We start from the raw sequence: 18,571 nt of genomic DNA, 5'->3' as shown, positions 1-18,571 counted from the left end.
TAGGCCTCCGCCACCACCTCCACGGTCACCACCACCACCACCATGTCTGTGGCAACCGCCTATAGGATTTCGATAAGACGCCTGTTTCCATTGCTATGTATGTATAGTTGATGAAGCTTTCGTATTATGGCCCCTTTTTTTTTCTACATGATTTGCATTTGTTTTTAAGTTTGTGGAAGTTTGAAATAGAGTAATAATAGTGACTACGTATTAAATATGAAATTAATATTTTTATTCAATTAATTAAATGAATTTTTTTAATTATTTAGAATTAATATAAGATAGTTTTTGTTCAAAGGTTTTTAATTATTTAATATTGAACGTTCACATATTCATATATATATATAATGTTGAACCTGAGATATATAAAGTTATTTAATTCAGGTATTAAATGGAGTTGAACATGTAATTAAGACACTCATTAATATTTTTTAAAAAACTAAGCAATTATACATATTTGTGTTGATAAAAATAAAATTTATTATAAAATTTATTTAAATTTGATTCATTTTAAAAAATATATATATATGAATTTGATTTTTTTTTCAAATTGAAGTATATGTTGAATTGGTATTATTTCAACATTTTATTAGGTTATAATTATGTCATGGATATGATAAAATAATAATATCTTTAAATATCACATACCATAATTTATTTGATCGTTAAAATATTATATTAATATAAATAAAATTATATCAGTGATTAAAATGATAGTTATTATTCTTAAAGTTTATGGGTTTGAATATCAATAATTATTAGAAAAGAGTTTTCTATAAAATTTAAATCTTTTCAAGACATATAAAGGGTATGATTGATATTTGACCTATAATATTATAATAAATTTTAAAAAATTAAATTTATTTTTAATAACATATTATTATCTGATTTAATAATAACAATATTAAATATTTAAAAAACTTATATGTAAAGAAAAAAATGGACGAATAACGAATACATATATCTTGTTCAGTATCCACCGACTTGAGAAAATATCTAGAAATTAGGAAAGCATCAAGCAAAGGAGTGGGAACATGGTGACCGATGAGCCTCACCATCTTTTGACTTAAATAAATTTGGCGATGTAAGTAATCCCCAAACTCCGTCAAATTTAGGAAAACTGACCTAAAGAAGATTTAATAACTCTTGGTTAGCTGTAATCATTTTTTTAATAATAAGATATTTCATTTATCGAAAGTCGTATTAATAAACGTTTTGTCAATTATAGACTGAATAAATACAATTAAAAATATTGAAAATAAAATATAACAATAATCACTTAGAGATAGTCTATAAACAAAACTATTAACAAAAGTAACAACATATATAAACAAATTTTAAATTAAAAATAAATATTAAAATAAATAAAAAATATTAAAAATTAATATTTATATTAATTTCAAATTTCTAGGCAAATATTTAAATGCGTATATTAAGTTTATAATTATTTAAATTCACATTATTTGTCGTGCACAATCCTTAAAAGATTCAATCCAGAAAAAATAAAATTATGGGAGAGTTTCAATCTACACAGTATAAAAGAGCGGAATCTGTAACCAGGGGACGGGGCATACGAAGAATGGATATGAATGCTTGGCTGCTTGCTTTCTAGCTGATCAATGCCCTTCTGATTTCGCAGCTTCATCTCACAGTTGAGGCCACTCGATCTGTTTCTGGCTCACCTTCCGATCCAATTCGTTTCAAGGCTTTTCCGATAATTAGGAAGTGGTTTCCAGGAGGACTCTTCGACGCCGACCATTTGCACCGCCGTCACCTAAGATTCGTCCGCGGCCATCTCCTCAACTATCTCCACCACCACCATGTCTGTGATTTTGATCAGATGTTTTAGAGGAAGCGTTTTGTCGTTTACCTACAGGCTTGTATTTAGAAGCAAAAATGAGCCCAGCAATATCGAGGTTGAAAGAATGAAGTTATGAATCTTTGATTATTCTACTGTCTTCTTTTTACATGGTGGAGTTTTCTTTCTTTCAGCCCATGAATGTATTTATATATTATAATTATTTGGGTAAACTATGCATTTAGCACATAAAGTTTCACTTTTTATATGTTTTAGTATCTGAAATTTTAATTTTTATAAAATCATACTTAAAGTTTAATTTTTGTTTCATTTTAATACTCGTCTTTAAAAATTTAACGACATGGCTGACATGATATTTTGAATGCAGGTCTCCTTGGGGAAAAGAAACAAATGAGATAGCACAGGTAATTAGTTATATATGCCAAACTAAATATTTAACTTATACCAAACTATCACTATAAAATGAAAGAAATTTGTTAGATCTATGATTCCAACTTAGAACATCTCACAAAATATTCAAACATTTCATTATTAAATAAGATAAAGAATTAATTTAATACATACCAAAATTATCATTTAACTTATAAAAAAAATTAATAAACAAAATTAAATTAAATACATATATTTTAAATTATTTATGATACAATACATAAATAAAATAATATTGATCTTATAAAATATATAAAAAAATTATTTTTATTTTAAATTAAAATGAGAAATTATTTAATTTTAATTTAATATTTTTATATGTTAAAAAATATTTTTTATGTATTAAATTAATTATTGATCTTATTTAGTGATTAAATACTTGAATATTTTATGAGATATTCTAGGTTGGAATCATAGATCTAACAAATGTTTTAAATTTTATAATGATAGTTAAATATATACTTTGACAATCCAGTTACTTATGCTAGCTCAGTCGGTTGAGCAAATCCTTTTCCCTAAGAGACCTAGGTTCGAGTCCTAGCGAGCGCTTCCTTTGGGAGTTTTGTTTAGTTGAATACAATTATTTAAATATTAATATGAATAATAATTTAAAATTAAAAAATAATTAAAATGACATGTTAGCTCTTTAGGTATGATTTTGTAAAAACTTAAACTTTTGGTACTAAAACTTACCAAAAGTGAAACTTTAGGTACTAAATGCATAGTTTACCCTAATTTTTTTAACGATATAAAAACAGTTAGTTTTGTTAAAGAATAATATATTCAAACTATAATAAAGGTTTACAACTTAAATCGTAAATTAAACGTATAATAAACATATTTTTCTTTAATTATTAACATAAAAAGCTAACTAATTAAGATCATAAGATGAAAAAGTTAAAAAAACATAATTAAATAAACTCGAATAAAAGGTAGATACAAACATATCTAACTGTATCCGCAAATGAATCAAAAAATGAATCAAAATATTAAAAGACCACCAATAAACAACCACAAATTAGTATCGATCGACGAAAGAAAACTATCCACAAATGTAAATCATGTATCCAAATCTAATCCAAGAGTCCAAATCAGATAATATCAATATGATAATAAAAAGTGTCATATTTGATCAGTCGTAACGATGTCAAATCTAACAATGAGAAAATGATAAATGAAACTAACATACAAATGATCAAAACTTGTAAAAAACAGAAGAAACGTGTCATAAAAGCAGAGTTCATGAAAAACGATTGGATGATCACTAGTTTAGTTTAAGTTCAATATTTCACCTCAGTTGCTCCTAGTTGCAGTCGAGTAGCAGCCGATTTAGCCTTCTCCGGTTGTGAAAGGCCAAATTTGTTCAAAGCATTCTAGTGATTCTAGTTGTTGCCAATGTTTCTTGGTGTTAGCCCAGTGTGGTATGATTTGTTGTTCTTGCCAATATTTATCTATGGTGTTTGTCAGTGTGCAGAGTGGCCTTTCATGGCACTATTTATTATGTGTCTTTTGGTTTTAGAGTGCATATTTTCTCTTCCTTGAGAAGGGGAAACTTGGAGATATTTAATCTTCCTTGCTATCATTGCCTTTCCGCGATATGTTATTTCTCTTTGGCAATCCTCAAATTAATAAATTTCTGCCGTTTGTGGAGCGAAAAACAAAATAGAGACATAGTTCTTAAAAAATTTAAAATAAGAAAAAACAATCACATAATATGATCAGATAAAATAAAAATAGTAAATACTAAGAATCGACAATCGATATTAAAATTGAAGTCTCAGCTAATCACAAAAAATAAAATATCGACAAAAAAAATCTAGGGCCAAAAACCCACCTATAAAAATAAAAAATATCTGAGGGGTTATTTATAATTAATTTTTTCTTTTTTATTATAATTTTTTAATAAATTATATTTGATATTTTTTACTCACAACAATATCTTTTTGTGTATTAAAATTTAATTTCTCAATATTTATTCATCCAATATAATCTTAATCTTTTGAATTTATAATCTTATCTTGATCTAACATATTTTTATTAAATTTGTTTTAACAATTTTTACCCAGGGGAAGCCAGAATGAAAAGTTTGCTCTTAATGAATAATAAAGCCACAATCAATGGGAGAAAAGAGACATTAAGTGAGAGTTTTTAACCATATGTTCTAGAGATTATTAATATATTCTCATTAATCTTAAAAATTAACTTAAATTGTTCATTTAATCTACTTTTTTATCACAGGAGAAGACTAAACGAATTAGTAGTGGCGAATCTAGAAAAATACTACTATTGAATGGGCCAATATAAATAAAATAAAAAATTATAGATTTATCTACATATAGATCCAAAGGTTCTTTATTTGAAACTTGAGTGTTAAAAAATAATGCCTCATACCTTTTATTATCCTACTAACCTTTTAATTTATAATACAATGTTCAATCCATTATACAAGAATTAAAATCTATCTGCTTCTAACTACTTCTAACAACCTATCAACAAACTCCTAACAAACTAACTAACATTTGTTATCTCAACACTCCCCCTCAAGTTGGTGGGTGAAAAACATTTGAAACCCCCAACTTGACTGTCAAATACTAGTGTTGCTGAGTGCCAAGCGCCTTAGTCAAGACATCTGCAGGTTGCTCCTTTGAAGATATGTGTTCAGCTATGATAAATCTTTCTTAAATCTTGTCTCTAACAAAATGGCAATCAATTTCAATGTGCTTCGTTCTTTCATGAAAGATAGGATTAGAAGCAATCTGTAATGCTGTGTTACTGTCACATAACAACTTAGCAGGTTGATCCTGTTTCACTCCTAGTTTATTCAGTAATCCACTCAGCCAAATTAATTCTGTTGTAGTTATACGTGCTTCTATACTCAGCTTATGCTGAAGAACGAGCCACTGTGTTATATTTTTTCAACTTCTATGAGATCAAAGAATTTCCAAGTTTTATACAATATCTTGTTACAGATTTCCTTGATATTGGGCAAGTTGCCCAATCAGAGTCACAAAGGCGATTAAGCCACATGTACTTGAAGAATCTAGCAAAATTCCCTGCCCTGAATAAACTGGCTTCTTCCATATGCACCTTTCTATGATGATGCATAAACTGGCTTAGGCGCTGTACTGAATAGGCTATGTCAGGCTTGGTGTGAGTTAAGTGTATAAGCCTGCCTATGAGTCTTTGAAACTGTGTCCTGTCTACCATACCTTTTTCATTTTATTTCAAGCACTTAGTGTCCGAAGCAGCAAAGAAATTACTATTCTGCTCCAAAGGTGTTAAAGCAAACTTTGTTTCCCCTGCCCCCAATATCTTTTATTAATTCTAAAGCATATTTACGCTGATTTAAGATAAATCCCTTCTCTGATCTCAATACTTCAAGCCCAAGAAAGTATCTTAATTCACCCAAGTCTTTCATCTTGAGCTTAGAATTCAGTGTACACTTGAGCTCTTCTATCATATCAGTATCACTGCCAGTAATCAGCAAATCATCTATATACACAAGCACAATGACCAACTTGTTTGCTACTCACCTTGTAACATCGAGTAATCATGTTTACTTTGTTGAAATCTTGATGATATAAGTGTTTCAGAAAACTTCTTGTCCCATTGTCTAAAAGCCTGCTTGAGTCCATACAGAGACTTTTGCAGCCGATAAACCATATGCTCCCCCTGGCTGGAAAAGCTTTCAGGCAACTGCATATAGACTTCTTTAACCAAATATCCTTGCAAGAACGAATTGTGAACATCCATTTGCCACAATGGCCAGTCAAATATGGAAGCAAACGCCAAAATCAGTCTCACAGTAGTGAGTTTAACAATAGGAGAAAAAGTTTCCACATAGCCAACACTCTCCTTTTTATTATACCCTTTGGCCACCAACCGAGCCTTGAACCTTTCCACCTCACCCGAAGCATGATACTTGATTCTGTAAACCCACTTGCAACCAATGGGAACTTTACCAGAGGGCAAAGGTGCCACAGTCCAAGTATTATTCAATTTCAATGCTTGAATCTCTTCTCTCATTACCTGTTGCCATTATGGACTTTAACAGGTTTCTTGATAAGTGGTGGGTTCATTAAAATGAGAAATGGAAGCTAAAAAAATGTTGAGAATGTGAAGGTAAATGAGAATAAGAAATGTACTCAGAAATGGGGTAAGTAGCAGAAGATGAAGTGGATTAGCAAGTGCATACATAATCATTTAACCAATTTGGAGGCTTGGAGATACGAGTTGATCATCTACACACAAGTGGATCATGAGATAAAGGAGGAATACCATCATGAGAAGACTCTAAAACAGAAGGACTATCAGATGCACCTGTTGAAAAATCAGATGGAGAAATGGAAGGAATAGGTTACACAGTAGGAATTTCTTGTGAAGAACTTGAAGAATTATCAATATGAGATGTATTAAAAGGTATTAAAGAATCAAGGATTAAAAAATCAAAATCGGGAATATGAGAATTTGAAGGAAAAAAGGAGAAGATTATGAAACAGGAAAATGAAAAGGAAAGATAATTTCATAAAACACAACATCTCAGCTCACAAGAAATTGCTTTGATTGAAGACTAAACAGAATGTACCCCTTTTGAGTTGATGAGTATCCCATTAAAACATAAGGAACAACCTTAGGAGAGAACTTGTCAAGGTAGTTAAGCTTGGTAGCATAACATAGACAACCAAATACCCTTAAATGAGAAAGATCAGGAATTTTATGGTGAAGGGCTTCAAAAGGAGTTTTGAAATTAAAAACCAAAGAAGGCAAGTGATTTATTATATAACAGGCTGTAGTAACACACTTTCCCCAAAATTTGATAGGAACTTTTGAATGAAACCGAAGTGCCCTTGCTACTTCAAGGACATGTCTGTGTTTGCGTTCAACAACCCTATTTTGTTAGGGAGTCTGAACGCATGAACTTTGATGAAGAATTCCAAATGAGCTAAAAAATCCAAAACAATGAGAATTAAAGAATTCGGTGTCATTGTCACTATGAATAATTTGAACAGTGGCTGAAAACTGAGTGTTAACAAAAGTGATGAATTTTTTAAGAGATATAATAGTATCACTCTTTAATCTCAACAAGTGCACCCAAGTCATACAAGTAAAGTCATCAACTATAGTTAAAAAGTACCTATGACCACTATGTGTAGCAACTTGATAAGACCTCACAAGTCTATATGAATGAGACTAAAAAGAGCTTGTGAAGAAGTAAGGCTGACAGGAAATGAAAGTCTAGTTTGTTTTGCTAAAGGATATCTGGGAAAAGAATGCAACAACTTGGAATCCAAGTTAACATAATGCAACAAGGGTAATTTGTTCATAGTCGTAACAACAGCATGTCCCAAACGAGAATGCCAAATGCTTGTATTATTACTAGAAACTGTTGTCATACATTCAGATGACACATGACCACAATCAAACAAATTTGAATCATATGACATGCTAGAGGAAATATTAGAAGACAACTCACTTGAATATGTATGTGTAGATGACAAACCAGAAGGTGAATCTGATGACTAAAAAAAATAAAGCGCTCTAAACTCTTTACCAATCCCCTTCATCCTTTCACTTGAGAGATCCTGCAGAATGCAAAAGTCAGGATAAAAAACTAACAAAACAGTGAAGGTCACGGGTAAGCTTTGAGATAGAAAGTAAATTGTGAGTGAAATTTGGTACATATAACACATTAGACAGATTTGTGGTTGAATTTAGAAAGCATGAACCAACATATGTAATTGGGACAGTTTTACCATTTGCCAATTGAATAGATCGTGAGGAACACAAGACAGGGGATTTCAAGCATTGAAAATCAGATAATATATGATCTGTAGCACTTGTATCTAAAATCCAAGTTAGTGATTTACTAGAAGCAGGTAAACAACTATCAATGATACCTGCAAGATTCACAGTGGAATTAACAGAAACAGCAGAGGACAACAGGCTAAGGATCTGGTTGTATTGCTCCTGAGTGAAGGTAGGTGCCAAGGGAGCAGGAGCAGAGGAATTTAATTTGTAATGGGCACCAGCATGGTCCGAGGCAGCAGCAGGTTCAGAGACAGCTACTGCAACTTGAGTATTTTTTCGTTTAGAGAACTTGAAATCGGGTGGAAACCCTATAAGGCGGTAGCAACTATCTCATTTATGACCCTTGATCTTGCAATAGTCACAAACATCTTGAAACCGACGACGATCAGGAATCCCAGAGCTTTTAGAATAAAACACCGATGAATCCAGACTTGAAGGCATAGCATAGAGCTGAATTTGCTGAGACTCCTCTTGAGCAATCATGGAATAGGCATGGTTTACCAAAGGAAGAGGCTGCATCAGTAGGATTTGGCTTTGAATCGACGAATAGGTTTCATTTAGGCCCATCAGAAATTGAAGAAGCTGATGCTGGGAGAGATGCCTGGAGTACTGTTGCTAACTTACACACTCACATGATGAAATCAGAACAAGTGTAACTTACTCATCCCATAACATCTTCAATTTGGTGAAGTAAGTTGATACACTCAACTCACCTTGAGAAATAATAGCTATTTCACGATGGAGGAAAAAGATTCTAGAGCCATTTACCTTATCAAAACGCTCATTCAAATCGTTCTACACCGAAGCCGCATTTGAGGCGAAAACAATGCCAGCCAAGAGCTCTTTACTCACGACGTTGAGAATCCAGGATAGTACGATGGCATTACACCTCTCCCATTAAGGATGCAAATCAAGATCGTAATTCTCTTTCTGGCAAGCACCATCAACAAAGCCAAGCTTGTTTTTCGCCAACAACGCGATTCGTATCGATCTACTCCAAACGTTGCAGTTCTCCAATCTGACTAGTTGATGAGAAATTAACGGAGTGTCTGGAGTGTCTGATGGATGCAAGAAAAGAGGATGATTGAAATCAACCAAGGCTGATTCGTTCATCGGAGGCATTGCGGTGGAGACCGTCAAACGAAAGCCCTAGGAAACCAATTTGGGGAAAAAACGATAGAGAGGAGAGCTGTTGTGGGAATGAAACCGAGCCACACTACCCGGTTTAGAAATGGGCCAAACAGAGAAACCCAAATAACAAAGGCCTGGAAACTGATACCATGTTAAAAAATAATGTCTCATACCTTTTATTATCCTACTAACCTTTTAATTTATAATACAATGTTCAAGCCATTATACAAGAATTAAAATCTATCTGCTTCTAACTACTTCTAACAACCTATCAACTAACTACTTCTAACAACCTATCAACTAACTCCTAATAAACTAACTAACATTTGTTATCTCAACATATATCCCTTGACTTGTATCAACAACTGTTTCAGTGGGAACATTGTGGTATGTACTTTCAACGTCTAATTTGAGTATGGGCTCAATTTTAAAAATTAAAAATCTATTATTTTTCTTTTTATATTTCAATTTAAGAAAAATAAATGAGATAATCAATGTTCATTCCTATTATCCTAAATCCATAGATTATAATAAGTAAAAAATAAAAATAAGAATGATAAAAACAAGAAAAAGTCAAAACCTTAATCAAAATATTAATTACCTTTCAAATTTCACCTCTTGGCTCTTGTAATAGAAAATGTTGCAAGGAGAAAATCTGTTGAACCAAAATAATCGATTGCCTTAATGCCTTTCAAATTCCATCTTTGCTTTAAAATAGCTGCACATGGAAAAAGGTTTTTAAATCATCTGGGTCCATGCTCTCTAATTTATAGGCCGCCGTTTAGAGATGGGCATGAGACTCGAACCGATAGGTTCGACTCGAACCGACACGATTGGAGTTAAGGTTTTTTTTTTTAAAAAAAATTGGGTTCGGGTTGGGTCAGGTCGAATTTTTAAAAATGATGTTCAGTTCGAGTCGGATTCGGGTTTAGGGTGAAAAATACCGACCCGAAAAAATATAATTTTACCTTATATTTAGGAATAATTATAATAATACCCCTCTATATATCATTTTTTTAATTAAATCACATTTTTATTGAATAAATTTTTTTATTATTTATAGTCGTGTCAAATCGAGTTTAGATTTTATCTCAAAAAATCGGGTCGAGTTCTGGTCGGGTGGGGTATATATTTTTTAAGTCGTGTCGGGTCGGGTGAATGATATAAAATTTTTGGGTCGGGTCGGGTTGGCCGAAACCCGACCATGCCCATCCCTACCGCCGTTATTAGGGGTGTGTAAATTAACCTGTAATTGTTAATCGTAACCATTAACCGGTATAACTGTCACATTTTACAGGTTAATTAATCGAACTGTTAAGATTAAACGATTTTCGGTTAACTAAATCGTTAAAAAAAGATTAATGATTATAAATTTTGATAAAATGGTTAACCGATGGTTAACCATCATTAAATTATAAATATAAATTTCAAAGATCGCTCTACAAATCCTAGTAAAAATTGAAGGTTGATTTTATAATTAACTATATTTTTCTTCAAAGTAATTCTATTTCAAATTAATTTCGAAGACTCGTTCTTTTATTTTTCTTTCTTGATTTATATATAAATCTGTCATCCTAGTTATTTATACCGACAAATTCAACTTGCAAATTGAATTAAGGGTGTTGCAAATTGAGTTATAACTAATATAAATTGAGTTACGACTGCTACAAAAAATAAGTTCAAGATTTCAAACTACTTTATTATTATCTATGTTTTATTTTTAATTATTTACTTAACTTTAAAAATATATATTTTATATTTTAGTTGACAAGAAAAACAATAAAACATATTACAAAGAAAAAATCCAGCTTCAAGATTAATGAGACAAATTCCATTTCAGAGGAAGCCATGAAGACCTTAGGTATTGGTGATTTGGTACTAGAATTAATTTTTTGTGGCTTGCGGTACTACAGCATAGAAGTTTCATTTACCTTATGTTGGAGTTATTAGAGACTTTTAGTTATCATGTTTATTTTATGTTTAGCTTTGAAACGTTGATGGTGTTTTGGACTATTGTTAATTGATATGTGTTTAAATTTATAATATGATTAATTATGTATTTTGTGGGTGTTGGAACTTTAAACTAATATAAAAATATGTAAATGTAGTATGTGTATGTATTAAGTACTATGCAGTGTGAATATGTATTTTTTTAAAAATTAAGGAATAAAAATGTGAAAAAAGTGCAATAGGTTACAGATTAACATGTGTAACCGAACTGTTAGTAATGATTAAATGTTATCGGTTAACCATTTCTTAATGATTAGGTCATGATTGGTAAAATTCAGTAATCGTTATAACGGTTAACCGACCGCGAACACCCCTAACCGTTATGGTGAAATAAAATGAAATTGGTGTTGCGGAAGACGGCTATCGGATAGAGCAAAATCGTAACTGATAATTTGAGAAAATAAAAATGAAGATAAAAAGAGACACAAAATTTACGTGGAAAACCCCTAAATAAAATAGGGTAAAAACCACGGGCAACGGTAGAAGAATTTCACTATGAGAAAATAGGAATTACAACCTCTCGATCTACCAAGGAGAAAATAAGGATAATTTTCTCTCGATAAAAAGGAGAAAACAACTCTCAAGAAACTCTCTAAATTCTCTCTAGTATTGGAAGAAAGCTAGAATGCTTTGGGATGGTTTTGAAGCTAAATGAGCTAGGGTATTTATAGTTGAAGTCTTAAGGACTAATTTGTAAATACCCTAAATTACAATGACTAAATTTAAGCTTTTACCATTTTATTTTTCAACAATTTCAGCCCCCTTTTTGACTACATGAATCGGTGCCCCATTTGTTTTTAATTTTCCAACTTTCGGTGCCATGTGCACTAGATTTCAACAATCTCCCACTTGAAGATTTGATTGGAACAATCATATCTTCACACCATTCTTTCTACCTTGTACCTTTCATGTTGCTTATGTCTCTGACAGGCCACAGGAGGATTGACACCAAGTAAATTTATCGGCATTGATCGCCTTCGTCATGAAATCTGCTATGTTGTCTTTGGTATGGATCTTCTGCATATCCACTGTCCCTTCTTCCACTTTTTCACGAATGAAATGGTACTGAACTCGTATGTGTTTTGTCCTTGAATGAAATGTTGGATTCCTTGCTAGATGCAAGGCGCTTTGACTATCACAAAATACAGAGACATACTCTTGATTGTGCCCAAGCTCCTCCAATAGCATCTTCAACCAAATTGCTTCTTTATTGGCTTGTGTAGCTGCTACATATTCTGCCTCTGTTGTGGACGTAGCCACAACTGACTGCAATTTTGAAACCCAGCTTACAGCTCCACCAGCAACTTTGAACACATATCCTGTAGTAGATTTGCTTTTATCCAAATCCCCTGCATAGTCAGAATCTACATACCCATTAATTAGTAAGTTTGATCCTCCGTAATATAATGCAACATTTGAGGTCCCTTTGATGTATCTGAGGATCCTCTTTACTGTATTCCAATGCTCTTTGCCTGGATTCGCCATGTATCGACTAACCACTCCCACTGCTTGTGCAATGTCTGGTCTTGTGCATATCATAGCGAATATTAAACTTCCCACTGTTGATGCATACGGTACTCGAGACATCTCCATCCTCTCTTCTTCACTGCTAGGACTCATACTGGAGGATAATTTGAAGTTAATAGGAAGAGGGGTAGAAATTGGCTTACAATCTTGCATGCTGAATCGTGACAAGATTTTCTTCAAGTAATTCTTTTGTGAAAGCCAAATCTTCTTATTACTTCTGTCTCGGTGAATTTGCATCCCTAGAATCTTGTTTGCTGATCCCAAGTCCTTCATTTTAAATTCCCTAGCCAGTTGTGCCTTCAATTCTTCAATATGATCTTTGTTGGGTCCTGCAACCAACATGTCATCTACATACAACAGCAATATAACAAAATCGTTATCACCAGACCTCTTGAAATAAACACAAGGGTCTGCATTAAGTCTGTTGTATCCAAGGCACATAATGAAAGAATCAAATCTCTTATACCAACACCTCGGCGCCTGCTTTAGACCGTACAGAGATTTGTTCAACCTGCAAACCAAGTTCTTCTTTTCTTTTTCTTCAAAACCTTCAGGCTGGAGCATATAAATTTCTTCTTCAAGATTTCCATGAAGAAAAGTTGTTTTAACATCTAGCTGCTTTAGATGTAAGTCCAATGTAGCACACATTGCCAAAACTACTAGAACTGTTGTTAGTCGAACCACAGAAAAAAATATTTCATTGAAATCAATACCTTCTTTTTGAGCATATCCTTTGACCACCAGTCTTGCACGATACCTCTCAACTTGATCGTCACCATTTCGCTTGATTTTGAAGACCCATTTGTTACCAATTGGCTTCCTTCCTTGTGGTAGTGTCACAAGGTCCCATGTATTATTTTTATGAAGGGCTTCGATTTCTTCTTGCATCGCCATCATCCACAGTGAAGCATCTGAGATGTTTATTGCCTCCTGGTATGTTGATGGCTCACCGTCCTCTGTTAAAAGGCAGTATGCAATATTACCTTCTATAACATAATCTGAGTGCCAATTGGGACGTCTTCTCACACGATCTGATTGACGAGTTGTTGGAGCTTCAGAACTCTCTGGTTCTTGTTCATCATGTACTGGTTCTGCTTCAGAAGAATCTCCTTCTTCAACCTCTTTTTCCACATGTATCTGAGTAGTCTCTGACTTTTCAGCGTTATCATCGTCTTCTTTTCCTTGTAGCTTATCTTCTACAAAGATAACATCCCTGCTAATGATCACTTTGCGGGCAGTGGGATCCCACAAGCGATACCCCTTTACTCCATCAACATACCCCAAGAATTTGCATTTCCTAGATTTTGGATTCAGCTTTGAAATTTCTTGGGCGTTGTACATCACGTACACAATACTTCCAAATACATGGAGGTTTAAATAATCAACTGGTTTACCAGTCCACATCTCCATTGGTGTCTTCAGCTCTATTGCAGTTGATGGAGCTCGATTCACCAAATAACAGGCGGTATTGACTGCTTCTGCCCAGAATGATTTTTCTAGGCATGCGTCCCTCAACATTGCTCTTGTTCTTTCTAACAAGGTTCTGTTCATCCGCTCTGCCACTCCATTTTGTTGAGGAGTATTCGCCACTGTGAACTGTCTTTTGATGCATTCTTTCTTGCAAAAGTCATCAAATTATTCGCTTGTGTATTCTCCTCCATTATCAGTTCTGAAACACTTGATCTTATTTCCAGAATCAAGTTCCACCCGCGCTTTGAAGTTTTTGAAAGTTGAAAACACGTCTGACTTCTTCTTAATAGGGTGCACCCAACATCTCCTGGAGTAGTCATCAATAAATGAGACAAAGTATTTTGCTCCACCTAGGGACGTTACTGGTGCTTGCCATACGTCAGAGTGAACCAATTCTAGAACTCTTTTGCCTCTAGAATTTAATGTGTTGAATTTCAACCGGTGCTGCTTACTTGTTATGCAATGCTCACACAAAGGAAGTGATACTTTTGTTAAGCCTGGAAGTAGTTTTTTCTCCATAAGGACTTTCATTCCTTGTTCTGACACGTGTCCAAGTTTCTGATGCCATAGCATTGTCGAATCTGAACTACATGAGGCAACAGAGGCTTCTGCTTCTACCAAAGTCTCTCCCTTCAGCATGTACAAGTTTGCAGCTATCTTTTCACCTTTCAGCACCACAAGCGCTCCACGGAACACCTTCATGATTCCTTTCCGTGTTTCAATCTTGCTTGCATTATTATCCAACAATCCATAGGATAATAAATTTTTCTTCAGGCCTTTCACGTGCCGCACATCTCGAACAACTTTAATTGTTCCGTCATACATCTTCAATTTGATGGTTCCCACGCCAACGATCTCTAAGGCATGATCATTGCAACTATAAACAGATCCTCCTGAGATAGGTTCATAATGATGGAACCATTCTCTTCTTGAGGTCATGTGATATGTTGCTCCCGAATCAATGAGCCATATATCTGCAAATCGTTTTCTTCCTTCTACGGTGGTTGATGCTTCACAGCATATAGCATCTCCATCATCTGAAGTGTTTGCGGTATTGCCTTGTGGATTGGAGTTTTTATTTAGACTCCAACAATCCTTCTTCAAGTGACCCTTCTTTCCACAGTTGTAACACTTTAAATTCTTCTTGCTCCTCGACTTCGATCTACCATGTTTGTGACTGCTGCTTTGGCCACGTTCTGTTGATCTTCCTCTCATCGTTGTTATCGTTGTCAACGCTTCTGCTTGTTGCAGATTTACTTGTCTGTCTTTCTTATTCTTGCACCGATTTTCTTCTTGTAGAACAGCAGCTGCAACATCATCGAAGACTAAACTGGTGACATTACTGTTTGTCAAGTTGATGATGAGTTGATCGTATGAATCTGGTAGACTTTGAAGTAGAAGTTCAGCACGTTCTTGTTCTCCTATTTTACAGCTTAAGGATGTAAGCTGAGAAAATAAGGTGTTCAGTGTATTTAAGTGCTCCGTCACTGAAGTAGATTCTGGCATACGGAGAGTATACAATTTCCTTTTAAGGAAAATTTTATTGTGCAGCGATGTGGCCTCGTACAATTTGGTGAGATGATCCCATATCTCCTTAGCTGTCTTCTTCTCCTCGATGCTTGACAATACTTCATCTGCTAATGCTAGATGAAAGTTTACCATAGCATTCCCGTCCATCTCGTTCCATTTGATGTCATCTGCAAAATCCACCGGCCTTTCACTGATAGCCGCTAGACACCCGCCTTTCCTCAGGATGACCTTCATCTTCAATTTTCACAATGAGAAATTTCTCCCATTGAATTTTTCAATATCAAATTTCGTTGCCATAGCTTCTTTTACGGATAGCTCCCACTATTTCACTATCGTGAATAGTTCTCTGGAACCTTCAAAGAATGGATAATACCTTCTTACTTTCTTATGTTGGAGGATCCACCTTTTGGTGGCAACCACAAAGACAATAAGCAGATATTACACACTCTAATCTAGCTCGGATACCAATTGTTGCGGAAGACGGCTATCGGATAGAGCAAAATCGTAACTGATAATTTGAGAAAATAAAAATGAAGATAAAAAGAGACACAAAATTTACGTGGAAAACCCCTAAATAAAATAGGGTAAAAACCACGGGCAACGGTAGAAGAATCTCACTATGAGAAAATAGGAATTACAACCTCTCTCGATCTACCAATGAGAAAATAAGGATAATTCTCTCTCGATAAAAAGGAGAAAACAACTCTCAAGAAACTCTCTAAATTCTCTCTAGTATTGGAAGAAAGCTAGAATGCTTTGGGATGGTTTTGAAGCTAAATGAGCTAGGGTATTTATAGTTGAAGTCTTAAGGACTAATTTGTAATACCCTAAATTACAATGACTAAATTTAAGCTTTTACCATTTTATTTTTCAACAATTTCAGCCCCTTTTTGACTACATGAATCGGTGCCCCATTTGTTTTTAATTTTCCAACTTTCGATGCCATGTGCACTAGATTTCAACAATCGGAACTATAACTATTGATAATTTATTTTTAAGTTAAATAAGATTTAATAAAATTATAATTATATATATTTTTTATAAAGGGCAATGGTCGAGATAGACCCAGGCGTTAAATGAGAAGTGGTTTGATCTTCTTCTCCATAATCCATGTCACGTTGAAGAAGGCTTTGGATATCACTAGGTGATGGTTGCGTCACTTAGAGCCCTGTTGTTGCAGCCCAAGACGAGCTAGGACGTCAGCTACATCATTCATATCTCAATAAACATATGTTATCTTGATCTTCTATTGAAATTGAAGGAGTTCACAGATTCTACGAATAATCGATATTTCGTGTGTCTACTATGAAAAATTAATCTAATCCATATATTATTCAAGCATAAACTAAAAATTAATGACACACATGTGTTGGGTCTCAATAAAAGAAAGAAATAATATTATATTTAAATTCCTACTCGACATGGGATTTCATAATCATAACAAATAGGCCACGATCAAAGTCACATTCGATAGGATGATTTATATGGTGAAAAGCTTAATTTATCTCAGTAGGTTGTTTGCATATCAAATCAAGTTAACCAACATTGGGATTTTGTACATCAACGTGGAAGATTCTTTTGGGTTTTCTATCAAACAATCAAATCTTCTCCATATTAATATATACGACTTCGTGACCCTCATTATCTCAGTTTTAAAGCTAATTTCTTCTATAAAAATCCCTTTGCACACTTCACCGCCTTCATCCACATTCAACATCATTTAATTAACTTTCTTATACTTTTGGATTGAGAAAATGGTTTCAACCTTCAAGGTATCGGCTGTCCTACTATTTCTCTCCTTCAACCTTCTTTTCTTTGTTTTAGTAACTTCTTCCGGTGATCCATCTGATGAAGTCGGAGGAAACTCCGATGACACTTCAGATAATTCTTCAACCTCAACATCTTCCCGTGATCGCTTTGTAATCCGTCCCGGAATAGGTACGTTAATGCCGACGGCCGGTCCGGTACTTGTAACCCCCTTAATCTCGGCGTGTGTCTGAATGTATTGGGAGGCTTGTTGAATCTTGAAGTTGGTAACGTGCCGACCCAGCAATGCTGTAGTCTGACCGAGGGTTGGTCGATCTCGAAGCTTCAGTTTGTCTGTGCACGGCTATTAGAGCTAATGTGTTGGACATTATTAAACTCGACGTTCCCATTTCGTTGAGCCTCCTTCTCAACGACTGCGAAAGGGGAACCTCCACAGATTACCTGTGCAGCCCTTGATTATTGTTCCTTCTATAGCAATGTTCGAAACTCGATTTGGTTTGCCTTGATTTGGTTTTAATGTGTGTATTTGAAATATGAGACATTGTTTGTTGTAATAAGCCTTTGTATGAGCATTACACATTTATCACGTGCTAAGGTATCAATATAAAGAAGGATGTCAATTCCTGTATTGAAGCTCCGATAATGGATGCCAAATCTGTGTCTGCTAATTCTAGTATTAAAGCTGGGGATTTAAATAACATCTATTATCGGAATAGTAGATAACATGTAGCGGTAACGGTACGTACGATTTCGATTCTCTCATTGATCGAAATAATTATATCCTCAATCACAATAAATACAATGTAATAAAAACAATTAACTGCAATTTAAACTTATGATTGAAGTTTAGAGATCCATTTGGGTTTTGCCCTTAGACCACAAACCGAATGGGCTATATGAAACTTTAACAGGCCTAAACCCATAATTCAACTCTTTTAGGGATGGTCAAAATACTTGAATATGACGGTTATCGATCCAATTCGACTTGATCCTATAGAGACGGGTTTACTTTTAAAAATTTTAAGGTTTGAGACGGATTATATAGTATATAATTTCAGGGTAAGGAGAAGCTAGGTTTAA

General features: G+C 34.0%; 1 protein-coding gene across 1 annotated transcript; it reads right to left on the bottom strand.

The window, feature by feature from the left end:
- Window positions 1-5,507: 5,507 nt before the first annotated feature.
- LOC120182871 lies at window positions 5,508-8,575 on the bottom strand. The gene is made up of 6 exons (XM_039187716.1): window positions 8,419-8,575; window positions 7,979-8,364; window positions 7,800-7,830; window positions 6,498-6,568; window positions 5,782-6,277; window positions 5,508-5,740 (listed from the first exon to the last, which is right to left on the bottom strand). The coding sequence occupies exons 1-6, from the start codon at window positions 8,573-8,575 to the stop codon at window positions 5,508-5,510; spliced, it is 1,374 nt and encodes a 457-aa protein (XP_039043647.1).
- Window positions 8,576-18,571: the final 9,996 nt, after the last annotated feature.

This window comes from Hibiscus syriacus, unplaced genomic scaffold (genome assembly GCF_006381635.1).
Source record: "Hibiscus syriacus cultivar Baekdansim isolate YM2019G1 unplaced genomic scaffold, ASM638163v2 tig00112738_pilon, whole genome shotgun sequence".
NCBI classification, from domain to species: domain Eukaryota; kingdom Viridiplantae; phylum Streptophyta; class Magnoliopsida; order Malvales; family Malvaceae; genus Hibiscus; species Hibiscus syriacus.
The sequence above is the reverse complement of the archived record's forward strand: the minus strand, read 5'-3'. Positions and strand labels throughout refer to the sequence as shown.

Coding starts and splice junctions, on each gene's coding strand:
- LOC120182871 (XM_039187716.1), bottom strand. CDS start 8,575: ATGCAGCCTCTTCCTTTGGTAAACCATGCCTATTCCATGATTGCTCAA. Junction 8,365..8,418: donor TCGTCGGTTTCAAGATGTTT/GTGACTATTGCA, acceptor ACCGCCTTATAG/GGTTTCCACCCGATTTCAAG. Junction 6,278..6,497: donor CTTTATCTCATGATCCACTT/GTGTGTAGATGA, acceptor TAATGGCAACAG/GTAATGAGAGAAGAGATTCA.